Here is a 13,554-nt window from a genome sequence, read left to right on the forward strand (position 1 = left end):
GTTCACTCATCAAAAGCATGTCTTGGAACATACTTGTGAACTTTCTTTAACAATAAATCAAAGTGGAGCTAGCTCATACACTGAGCCCACATTCTGATTTTCACTGACATTCCTCCCCACTGCGTGAACAGATTAAAGAGCGTTCAGCTAAATGTCATGAGTGGCGAGTCTGTCTAAAAATGTTCTGAAGTATTATATGATGCCACCCAGAATTTTATCAGATTGATTTTCTCCATAGGCATGTACATACACATATATATTTATACGGTTCCTAATTCATATCCTGACTTTTAACACTTAAAATCATATTTTTGAGAGTTCAGACATTTGTAGATATTAACACTGACAAACAAGCCAACGCTACAGACACTGTAAGTGCTGGAAGTTTTGTCATCAAGTTAAATGAAGACAAGATCCCATCTGTATATTTAAAAAAACATGAAACTGAAAAGTAAATTACTATCAAGGATGAAAGACATTTGATTACTGATAATGCAAATGAATTAAACAGCTTTCAAAGTAGATATATTAAAATTACTATATAAATACTAGTTTCACAGCCAGTAATTCATTATCCATGAAAACAGCAAAACAGAAGCAGGCATATAGGGAAACAGTCATATAGAAAGGAAGAAAAAGAGAGATTTTACAAAATAGATTCTTTAGATGACAAAATTACATTGTTTCTGCTGTAATACCTTACTGGCATGTAGATTATACTGATTCACAACCCGTAATGAGATAATAATATGCCTTTATGTCCACCCTCCCACAAATACATAACTTAATGGGAACTTTTGCTTTCTGTTGTAGATGTGTAAGTGCAAAAAACTACCGTCATCTTAGGCTAGCAATGGAAGATAGTTTATATGTACACAGGCACATTTCATAAGTTCTTCTGTGGCTTTTCAGTTGTATTTGTATAACTTCTGGTTGTATTTTGGCAGATAGACAAAAAGGAGGTGTGATGAAATTGAAGCTGTATTTGAGAACTCACCTGATTCTGCCCCGAGGGCGTTCAGATTGCTCTGACATAAAACTTGTGCTGCTGAGGCGTGAGGCACTGCTGGTTCGCGAAATGGCTGATACGTCACTGACATCACTATCTGATGATTTGGCAGAGACGTTATCACAACTTCTGTACTGATCTGTTTGTATGTTATACTAGAGATTAAGAAAAGAAAGGGTGAGGAGTCTCATCAAAACAGAATGTATATACTGAGACAACAAATGACCTAAGTATGACAATTCTGTCAAGCTGCTTTTCAATTTAACAATATTCGATGAATTCAGAGAAACATTCATATTAAATAATCTCTTTATGTCTAATGAAGAATTAAAAAGTGGTATTTATGGAATAGATCAGATACTTGAAATATATTACAACACTGGAATTTTAAAAGGTTGCCTCATCTTCAGTACTCTTGAACTACAATGAGGAAATATTTATGCATTGTATGCACACCTCCTCAAGCACATGCATATACTCTATTTGATGGTAGATTTTTTTAAACTCTTCAAATACTAAAAAATATGCCATGAAATACTTGCACAGAGTTCTTTTGCGAGAGTAGAACTTTATATAGTCTGAATGATATATAGTCTTATGCTGCAAGAAGCTGGCTCTGAGGGGTTGATTTCAATTCTTAAGTTATTTCTTTGTATTGTGATACTTGAGAAACGGTAAAGCAGAAAGCTAACTCCGTAAAAATAATATTTGTTCTCAAGGGGATTGGTTCCCCGACCTGGCTTTTCTACATATGCACAAGCATAAGAACTAACAGAGGACCTGTCAGGAAGAATATGCAAAGAGGGGTAGAAATTGGTACACTTTTATCAAAAGCAGAAACTTTGGTTAGTTAACTGACTGAAAATCCATACCATCTTTTATGCAACACTTGTATTACCCACATCATCAGTAAGACATGCAAAAATTCAGTCCCAGAAATGTCACACTTAGCTAAATTAACTAAAGTAACTATTCAGTCACAGAGATATGAAAATCAAACCATTGCCAGGTTTCCAAAATTGAAATTCATTATCATTAGAGAGAAAGGGGCAGTTGGCTGAGAAAGGATTCTAACAGTGGCATACTTTCTAGGGCATTTTATGTGAAAACTATGAGCACATGGCAAGATGAGGCAGATTCTGACAGAATGCTCTACAGAGTTCACTTTCTGGATATGCTCTACAAAACTGCAAGTCATTGAAGTTTATGTATGAACTTTACTCAAAGTTGTAACCATCTGTGCGTATCCCCAGCTGAAGTAGGCATTAGATTGCAGGCTGAGCCAGTTGGCAGATGTTATGACTTAGCTTAAAAACCCTGGCAAACATCATCTTAAGTTTGTACAAATGAATGTATCTCCTCCTATCCTCTAGTCATGTTTATTTTCTAGTACTCCAGTAGTTGCCTGTTAGCAACTATTTTAGAGGTCTCCATAGCACACTTGGGAACCCCCTGTTAAAACAAGTAAAATGAAGAAGTTAACTGAGGTAGAGAATGGGAAGGAATAAAAATGGTGAGTATAGGAGTCTGTAGGAAAAACTGGAGTTACACAAATTAAGCATCTCAGCACATGTTCTAGGGTTACTCACAGTTTCTCTACGTCAAAACTCATTGGGTAACATTTTTCTTCTGAAGTCTATGCTTCAAAAAAATCAAAGCAATAAAGCATGAAAATATTTTTTTAAGTCAGGTTAAATAAAAATGTTTAGAGGCTTGAAAAAAAAAAAAAAAAAAGATTAACTTTTTCCAGATTAACAGCACCATTACTGAGCCAGTCTTGATATTTTAGGCAAAAAATCCCACATAATTCCTATAGGAATCTTTTACATTTTCCTAAGATGACACACCTGAAAATAGGAAAAACATCTCAGCATGTGTAATTTTACTGTGAGATAGGAGATGAAGAAAGAACTAAAGCCACGTCTCCTACTGCTTTGGTATTCCAACATCAAAACTGCAGCATTAAATATAGAGATTCCCAAGGAAGAAAGAACCCTTCCCTTTGCGGATATAGAGATTAGCACAAGAAGTAGCAAGGCTGCAATTTAATGTTGAGTGTTGCAGCATTTACATTTTACTTCTTAGGGATTTAGCTCTTTCTTCCCATAGCCATTCCTTTTGCTGAATTGCCTGTCATCTAAAGGACACATAAAACATTGTCAGCTTCTTATTTCCTGCCCACCCTTTTCAGTACAGTTTGGCAATCAGACAGTAACTTTAACTAATATCCCAAGCCCTAATCCTAAAAGCCTGTATGATGGATTGAGAGGATGACAAAAAACTCAAGAACTCACATGGCTTTCTCCCTTTCTTTCTTGCAGATTCTCCGATGTAAGAGCACAGGGCATTTGAGTATAGCTGTACCATTTGATTTGTTCTGTTTCTAGAGAACTTCTTTGGGCAGAAAATCTATATAGATAACTTGCACTACTGCCACTCAAAATTTTCTTTTAATTTATTTGAAAGAATATTTTAATTTCAAATCACGTGAAGGGGCAGTGAGCAGGGAACGAAACAGATGAACAAAATGAGAGCACATTGAAATTAACTTTTTTTTCTTTCAAACACAGAGGGAAGTAAAGAGCTCTTACATTAGTGATCATTAAAAGAAGAATATTTTACCGTTACAATACTTCCAAAATAATCTTTCAGAGGAAAAATGTCACAAGCTGAGATCCTCTTATTTGATACTCTCAGTAGAGTAATGAGCCTGCAAGTTTTCCAGTTGGAACCAACAGTAATATCATATAGTCCCACTCATCTAGAGTCCTACTCCTCTTCAGCATAACTGTGTGTAATGCACTTCCCTATCATGTCACATTTAAATGTTACATGAAGCTTCCAAACTAACTGAATTTGCAGTGCAGTTCCTTCCCTTTCAACTCTATCTCTTACACAGTTAAAGCCTGAGTATCATTTCTATTTTGAAGTGCACTATTTTTCCCATTAGGAAGGTTGCTGAATTTTACAGCTAGCTTCAAATCTCCATACTGTCTGCACTGTTAGTTCATTTTTGTATTGCAAACATGTTTTTTTCAATATAACTATCAGAAATATAAACCCTTAACATGCAGTTCTCCATTCATTTTACCACCTATGGAGTCAGTTCTGTGCCAGCAACAGGAGTACAAAAAGGTTATGATGAACTGCAAACGTGTTGACACCAGTGAAAAGAGCACAGAAAAACAATGAGTGCACTTCATAAATACTTTCACAGTTGCATAATGACTAGCAGTATTAGCAATTTACTGATTTTAACACAGTTTAGAAGAAATTTAATAATTCATTATAATTAAATTATCTTTCATATTAATAAGTTTTATTTCTAGACTTGTCCTCAATATTTGGAGGATAGAATAGTTAAGAGCTTTGACAAGTGAACAAGTGCTCCTTCCTCTGACTTCAGAGAAAGCCTCAGGTGTCTAACTCCTGAAAATACATGTCCAAAAATGTTTTAAATAAGAAAATCAAATGGGGTTTAGGTTAATGAATCTAGGTTCATAGAGGGTCTTGAGCATACAGCTGCCTCCTGAGGCACCTTACTCTAAAGATGAATTTTGCCAGGAAATGCTGAATCATGGCAGAAAACACCCAGTTCTAAGACTATTTGCAGGGGGTTCCTATGAATGTTGCCTGGATTCAAGGCCTGGCAGCCACCACTTTGGTGTGCCTAGACTGTCTGTGACTCCTACCAGGACCTGGGTCTGTGTCTGAGGAGCAGCCCACAGTCAAGAGGCCAGTAAATACCAGTGTATCAGGTGGCTTTATATCCAAGTCAACCTACTGCAAACCTCACTTGTCTTTCTTACCAGAAAACAGCAGAAATGAGTAAGTCACACCATGGAAAAGTTGCAGTAAAGCCCAGGAGTCAAATTTATCTTAATGAATGTTTTGAAAGCATACCAGTATTGAAGTGACTATCAAAATAATACATAGGTATAACTTTTACTTGAATGTCAACACAAGGGGAATCAAAAAAAGTTACTGCTGACATCAGCCTCTAAAAGAATCTCTTCCTGCAGCCACAGGGGCTCTGCTCAGCATTATATAAAACTTTGGTAGTCAGCCTCTTATCCGTATCTCCTATCCATTTTACCCTTGTAGGCTTTAACTATCAACCTAAATCTAGATTGCCAGTAGTCTAATGACATGATTATACATTTTATGCTAAATGATTTCAAATCACATACAGTGTCAACTGAGTTGGAAGCACACCTAAATATAGAGTGATGTACTTTTAAGTAGTAAGAGTACAACAGTGCTCTGATCAGTAACTCTTAAATACAGACCTAAAAAAATGTGTTGCACAATCTTTGAAAAGCCAGAACAGCTGTAGCAGAAGTCTTGTACAGTTAGTGTACAAGAGCCATCAAGACCAGCATAAATGATGTAGATAATTAGCTATTCAAAATTTGTTAATTTTGATAATTTTGTTAATTTGTTAATTAGTTGTTTAGAACACAGATGCTTAAAAATAGTTACACACCAACTGCACTGTGTATGTTTGAAAAACTATTTCTTGGCTACCAAGATGAAGAAATTGAGAAACTGAATGGGAAAAATTACAAAAATGGAAGAAAAACACCAGACAGAAATTGGAAATTGTATTGACTTGAGTCGATAATAAGAGCAAATTTAAATTTAATACATTAATTCTGTCCATACACAAGTAAAATCTTAAGAGGTTTATGGAAGTGTATGTGTAATAAAGCAAGAATATTTGGGGAAAAAAAAAATAGAGGAAGAAGCAAGTATTTGTGAACTGGCTGTTTTGAAGGTTTTTTTTCTGAATGTACAGCAGCACAGTTTCTCTAATAAATATAAATACTTATTTTCTTATTTTCAAATAGGAAGCAGAGTTCCTTGCAAGTAAACTATGCTTGCAAGTCTTGTTTCTTTTATAGCTACTTTATATTTCTTTCTCGCTATTCTATATTATTAGACCACTGAACTTTTTTTTTTTTTGTCTTCCATTGAAGCAAGTTTTATTCCTACAGTTTTCAAAGATTTTGGCACCAGAAATTAGGTATAATCTTAAGTCCTTAGAGATCAGATTCACTAGCTTTACTGGATTACTTGCCACAACTTACTACATCTTCATTAGAACTGTCACATCTTCATCTGTTTGGTCTATTTTTTCCTGATTTGATGACATCTTCATAGGATAAACAGCAGCACTAGGTTTGCCTTTAAGAACATATTCAGTGTCCACTGTCACCACAGGGATGTGAAGCAGACAGCTACATCACTCAATATAGTGTAGATATTTAAATGTGCTAATATAATTTGTTCTCAGCACTTCAGAATTTATCACATATTGGATCATCCTACTATGCCACATCACATAGAAAATGCAAGAAAAGTTAAAGATTTTTGGATTTAAGTAATTCATTCTCTTTACCTCTTTTATAGCATTCTGACATCTCTGTCAGAATATGATGTACTTCCAAAATATTTTTTTTTAATAAAAATGGACAGGGAATTTGCTTTGCTAGAGTTGTGGGCATAGTGAACAAACAATACTTCAGCAGAGTTCTTTCCATCTAGTATCCTGAATGCTGAAATTTCAATTTTAATTTCCACATATGTTTAAAAAAAATAAAGATAATAATAGAAACAGCTAAGCATGAGTGGATAAGGGAAACACTGCAGTTTGTTTCTTTCCAATCATTTAACCATTCACCAGATCTACATTAGCCTTAGAAAAGTATACCAAATAATAAATCTGGCCAAATCATAAATCTGAAAAAGGTAAAAATTTGGTCATCCTTGACAATGTCCTCACATCACACATTCCCTTTCTCTCCTGAAAACACCATCAAGATCATTTTGCCAAGTTAGAAATATGCGAACTTGTTGGGAGTTTGATAAAGACACATTGCATCTCACTCTCTTGTCCTGAGTTGACACAGTCAACACGATATTAAATGATAGCAAATGACATATTAAAATTATTATGCAAATCCTGACTTCTGATCAGAATCACAGAATGCCTGAGGTTAGAAAGGATCTCTGGAGGCTGTTTGGTCCAACTTCTGGGTAAGCAGGGCCACGTAGGGCAGGCTGCCAATACTTTTCTTTTTTTGGGCAGGAGGGGGGTAACATTTGTAGCTGGCAGTTGGTAAATGAGGATGTAAAGCTTTGTTTCTCTCATTTTTCTTCCCTGTTTTAAATTCAGTGTTCACAACGAGGTGGTCTCAAAAAAGGGAAATATCTTCATTACAAAGTTGTCTTCATATTTAACTGTAAAAAGATGATGATACAAAGTAGACGCCTAATTGCCTACTACCCATTCTGAAGTGAATTTCTGATGTTTTGTACTGCCGAGTACCTTCTGTTATTCATTATTTTAATCTGTGTCTACAGGAGCACCAAGTCTGTAAAACACAAAGAAGGGGCACTTGGGAGGGGCAGGGACAAAAAGCCTGGCGCTGCACTACCATAACAAATGCCAGGAGTATACTGCCGTCTCAGCTCTTGAAAAACTGTCAGTGTTTGCTGTTTTCTGTACATTACCACTTCACACACTGAAAGACTGTCTCTTTTAAAATGTGTTTAGATCTTACTGATATGAAAAACTTCTTGTGAAAATCTCTCTTAAGGTCTAAATTATTAGAAGGTGTAATTTTATTGAAACTGCTGCTGAGATCTCATCTTTAATATATTTGGCTGTTAAATGTGTCCTTGAGTTTTCTGCAGTGGACTTGTACATTTGCAGTGCCATCCCGTGGTTACTCATTGCCAACACACTACTACTGAGTAGGCCTTGGTGGCAGTGGAAGAACAGAACTGCAGGAATGCTCTTTGCGAACCCTAATGAGCAGCTGGTTTTGTCTTTGCCCTTGACTTACACTACAGAAACAGTATGCTGCATCTCTAAAAAGGAAACTTCTGCAGATAATTCCCCTCTCTTAGGTTTCTAAAAGCAGCAGGACTTCAGCATGACTCAGCTCCAGCCCCTCACATCTTGGCTTGTGAGAGGCAGCCTGGATTTCTGAGATCTTCTGCAGATTGCTTAGAAGTCTACAGAGACTTGAACTTACATGCCTGTGGGACAGCATTTCAGCATTATCAACAAAAATATATATGTTCTGTCTATATAACTTCATTCATGTAATTTTGTATACCTTCAAGAATCAAAGGAAATCTTTACATTTTTATTGGAAAAGGAGATCAAGGTAATAGGTATGTATTTCCAAAAGAAAATACTTTATCTGTGTTATCATTAGGATGCAAAAATATTACACAGATATGAAAACAGCTGCATGAGATTGGATCTAATTATGCCTCGCTGTCTGTATATGACACAGCTGCAAAAGCCTAGAGAAGAATAAAAGATCAGGATCAGCATAGAAGGATACTTCTCTTGTCTCCTATTTCAACCACCAACAGCAATTTGTAGATCTGAGACTTCTTAAAATCATGGTGACATGGCTCTGTTTAACAGTTGTTGAAGAATTCTTCTTCCCTGAATAATTTTTTTCAAGCATTCTGCTTTTTGCATTTTAGGTAAAATCAAAGTCTAAGTGTAAAGTACATGAGGGGAGTAAAAACAATGTTGAGTAGCCCTTAAGGAAGACTCTTTGTCAAGCTTTATAACACAGTGTTCTTGAGGGTGGTATAATATTTTAAATAGACATTTTATATCTTCAATTTTCAAGCCAAAATATCATTTTAATACTGCTAACTTTACCTTGGTATATTGCTCACGCTCATGTTCTTGACTAGAACCAGACCCTGACGTCTGATTATAACGGTGCACTTTCATTTTCATCTGCCTTGTTCGCTCCTCCACTACTAAGCTTGCTGCAAAAACACATAATGAAAATCAATTAAAAAGAGTGAAAGATCTTCTGGAAAACACACAAACAAACAAACCGGTTTAGCAACAATTTTAACTTATTTCCATCTAAACAAAACAAAGAAATGTACAGACATGTAAAACAAGTAGGGTGTAAAAACATCACAAAGGAGCACTAACATCAATAAACCAACCACTTCCATCGCCATAAGTCTTTACCTGAAAATGGGCAGACATCTCAATTTCTTATATATAATCAAGCTGATGCAACAGATACGAAGAGGGTGAAAGAATTTAGGTGGTAGACTGGATTATAACATTATAATGTCTGAATAGAGAGGACATAAACCTATGATCATCTACCTGTATATGTGCTTAAGTGTAGAAAATACTACAGCAGCATTCTAATGACTAATACATTAAACAGATATTAAAATTTGCTTTTAAAGCAATTAAATCCTATTACTATCTTAATACCTAAACACTTACCATAGCTAAACATTTTTTTTTTTTAAGGGAAATGATCTTTCTATTCAACCTGTTATAGTAAAAGATACAATAAATTCTTTTTTTTTTTTTTTTTTTTTTTTTTTTTTTTTTTTTTTTTCACAAGAAGTCCTTTAAAAATTCTACTTTATAATGCTCACTTCTACTTTAAGGAAATTGCATGTTCTTCTATTTTTTATTTCCCTACCATTTATCTATAAAAAAGGAAATCTAATATTAAACCTACAAGAGATTGTGGTGCTGTAAAGAGTACCTGATTCAATTTGAACGAGTAATGACAACATTGGCTGTGCTTGCCACAGGAAGATGTCCATGCACTAAAGGAAAAAACTGGTGTGAAAATACCCGGCCTAAAGCTTCCTTAAAGAAAGTTAACCTTGTGGTAGTGTGTAATTATCAGAGGGAACTGCGTATTCTGCCATTCTTAAAGTTGGTTGGACTACAAATGCAAAGGAATACCAATAAAACCAGAACCTTGAAAACTGGTACTCTGTGGCAGTTCTCAAACTACACCCAAATATTCATCAGTATCTATTCTAAATTACAGTAACATTCACTATGTTCATCACTTTTCACAGGTTATAACTTCCAAGAAGAATTATTTCTTTTAGTTGCAATTTTTTTGTATAATCATAAGTTCAAGACCTGTGTTTTACTTGGAAAAACCCCTACAAAATCTTTTTCTGCTTTTGGATCAACCATTTTGGATCAACCACTTGTATGATTCTCTCCAAAGATTAGTTTTTAAGAGTCCCTCCCAGTTCAGTGACAGGAGACAGACATCAATTTAAAGGCTTCATGGAATCACTTTTCCATCACAAAACAAAGAGAACTTTAAATTAAGGAAAAACAGGTGTACAATCATGATGTTTACAGATTTACATTATGAATTTAAAGGTACCAAAGATACCATAAGTGAGTTTTATGCTGCTACTTAACTATGGGATTCTTCACACTTTTTTGTTTGTGCTTTGCAAGCATGAACACACACAAAAAAAGTACGTAGTACCCTCAGAGCTGAATATTTTAAGCTGTGTTAAAGTACAAACAACAACTGTGCTTGCATGCACCACCCGTAACAAGTTTGAGGAAATCATGAATTGTCTGTGCACTGGTTGGGTATGAAAAAAATATGAACATATCACTGTCAAGAATGTTTTCATGTCCTCCTTTCACATTTCTTATTTAAAGGTAGGGAAACTAAATACAGCAAATTACAGTGAAGTTCTGCTACAGCTACAAGTTTAAGGCAAAAGATAAAACTACCATCATAATCTTCAACCTCCCACACTTCAGAGGGATCAATCTAGGAAATTCTGCACATGCAGAATGTCACACTGGGCCCAGTGAGTATTCCAAAGGACTATGTTGGTTAACGTGTACCTTAATTGCAATGAGTCCAGTTCCACCATCAGATATGCAGGCACAGCTCCAATTACTTCCATGGAAGTTGCATGGAGGTATCTGAAGGCAAAATTGAGCACTTTAGGTGAAATTTTTAAAGACGGCCTCTCATTTTATGGACATATATGAAAGGATTAAGATATGTCAATTAGTGACTGAAGTCAAAAACTCAGATATCTCAATCTTATCATATATTCATGAAATAGACTGAGGATATAAAAATCAGAGGGAATATCGAGACCCCTTTAAAAATTTAGCCCTATATGTGCACTGTGCACAGGTTACAGTTACTCTAAAAATAACCGTTTCACCATGTGAATGATAGGTGCTTCACCCTGTTAACTTATGATACCTGAGAAAGTATAATATGCAATGCCTACTATTTCAGCGAATATGCACGAAAAGTACTGTAGTCAAAGTTGAGTAAAAAGTCAACCTTAACTCAGTAATTTTGGATTATGCTCGTATTTAAATCTTAATCGAAAACTTATGTTTTGCATTAATGGATGCCATTATACGAAGTAGCATGAGAACAAGTAGTGAGGACTGTTAAGTTGATGTAAAGACTCTGAAAGAAATCTGTTTTCGTGTAAGAAGCAAAATGTGCCATTAGCTATTAGCTAAAAACAACTGGTTATCAATGTACTTCTAAGTAAGGCATTGCAATCTAGAAATTACAACTGCATTCTTTCCAGCTTTATTCACCATGCACATCTAAGTGTATGATATATCTGGTTCAATTCTGTGATGGAAAGTTTTGTCTGCCTGAAAAATAGAGCAGTCTACTCTTTAAATTTTTATCAGAAAAAGAAAAAAAAAAAAAAACAAACCCAAAAACGAACACAGGAGCAATAGCACATGAGCAGAAGATGTACAATAAGAACTATAAGAACTATATAAATATAAGAAACACTAGCATACATACACAGTTCTTTCTTGGAACACAGCTGGTTATCACAGGTAATGAAAATTTGACATAAACAATTATTCAAGAGCTTAACCTATCTCTGAGAAAAAATATGGATCTACTTTATTCTTTACAGAGTGCTCTTCCCAGAGCTCTTGAGAAGGAGAACTATGCAGTAATCTACATATTGAAGCATAGAAATCCCCAAACTCTGAATTTTACAGTGTCCCTAGAATTCAAAATATGAAGATTTAACACAAGTATCTCAAATTAGTGGTACAACTACCACCAATATCAGTTGTGCATAAGTCACACTTTGAAGAGCTATCACTCTCATCTCTTCCAGAGATGCTCAATCAGATCTGAGATCAAACAGCATAAGAAGTGTTGAAAATAGAGAACTCATGGAGTAAACTGCTTAAATAAGAGGTGCACATGTAGAGGAAAAGCTTTCATTGTAAGGAGTTTTCTTGTGTAAACTATGTGGAGATTGTAGAACAATAATGTATATAAGCAATAAAGCCATGAAAAAAAGACAGACATACAAATGGAATCAAAATATTATTCTTCAACTCCCTTACTTTGCTTGGACACCATTCTGACTCCTGTAATCTCAAGAGTACTGAGTCTGTCTGGGATGGAGTTAATTTTCTCCACAGCATCCCATACAGTGCTTTGTTTCAGATATGCAGCACTTAAATGTCTTAGCTATTGCTGAGCAGTGCTTGGACAATATTAGGGCCTTTTCTGTTTCTCATTCAGTGATAAAACTGTCTTTCAAAGGTAGCCACAACGTGGAGACTATCTGGGCATCTGTCCACTGGTGGAAGATGGTAAGTAATTGCCTTTACATCACTTGGTAGTTTGAATTTTTTTTCCTTTCACTTACTAAACTGTCCTTAACTCTGCCCACAACAGCCCAACCATTTTTACACACTTCTGCTCTTACAATTCCCTCACATACCTAGCTGTGGATGGAACAGGGTGTGAGGAAATTGTGGGTGCATAATTGTTGGCTGAAGTCAACCCACTGTACTGACCTACCAATAATTAGCCAACTATGCCTAGCATAATTCTGAATAGTTTTCCATCAAATAAGCAGAAGTTCTCTAGTTAGCATTTGGTTTATGACTGAACTCACTGCCAAGTCCCATCTACCTTCCACTGTGAATGGGATTGAAAGCAGAAAACATGGTCTCCTAAGATTAAGACTATTTCCTAACCCAGAAGCGTACCAGCTGTTCCTGGGTCTTTTCTTCAGATGTCATTTAAGAGATCCTTTTGAACACTGGGCACTTTGCACTGTAATTCATGAAATATCTTGCAGGATTCTAAGTAAGTCACATGTTGGAAATATAACTAAACATCTGGATTTCTAATCTTTGTAGAGTTGATAATGGTATGAGAAAAAGAACAATTTAACATAAATACATAATGGAAGAGTTGGTTTTTTTTACTATAATCTCAAGAAGTTGCATGCATTTCTTTTGATAAAAGTAGTTTTCTACAACATTAAAGACAGTTCTTGGTATATGTTTCCAGCATAGGGAAAGAGATTTTCTTTCTTTTTTTTTTTTTTTTTTTTGACTAGAAGCATTTAAAATACATGCTCTATTTTGATTGTCTGAAATACGCAAATCCAAAAAATGTGACTTAAAGGAGGTAGGGAATAAACTAATGAAAATGGCTGAAGCTCTTTAATTTTCAGCCTGAAACCTACCCAGGAAGGAAAATTAGGATAGGACAGTAGGTGTGGTTTTGTTGTTTTTGTTATTTTGATTGTTTTTGGAAGAAGAAAGAGCCATTTCTTAATTTTTTTCAAGAGATTATAGAATTTATATACAGTCATACTCCTTATAATATGTCATCACTATGGCATGGTTTACAGAATTGCATCTGATAGCATTAACTGTTTAACAGCCTAAC

The 13,554-nt window shown here is 35.2% G+C and overlaps 1 protein-coding gene across 10 annotated transcripts in view; it reads right to left on the reverse strand.

Moving 5' to 3' along the window:
• The window catches only part of RIMS1 (regulating synaptic membrane exocytosis 1), a gene marked incomplete at both ends in the record, with an annotated part of 287,625 nt that overhangs the window by 61,322 nt on the left and 212,749 nt on the right, over positions 1-13,554 (reverse strand). For 5 of the 10 annotated variants that reach the window (XM_079550251.1, XM_079550253.1, XM_079550252.1 and 2 more), the window contains 2 exons: positions 998-1,164; positions 8,703-8,815. The exons of the other annotated variants lie outside the window; for them this stretch is intronic. In XM_079550251.1, coding sequence (XP_079406377.1) covers positions 998-1,164; positions 8,703-8,815 — 280 coding nt within the window. The remainder of the gene's footprint in view (positions 1-997; positions 1,165-8,702; positions 8,816-13,554) is intronic. 10 annotated transcript variants of the gene reach the window in all.

This window comes from Tetrao urogallus, assembly GCF_951394365.1.
Source record: "Tetrao urogallus genome assembly, chromosome: 2".
Lineage (NCBI taxonomy): Eukaryota > Metazoa > Chordata > Aves > Galliformes > Phasianidae > Tetrao > Tetrao urogallus.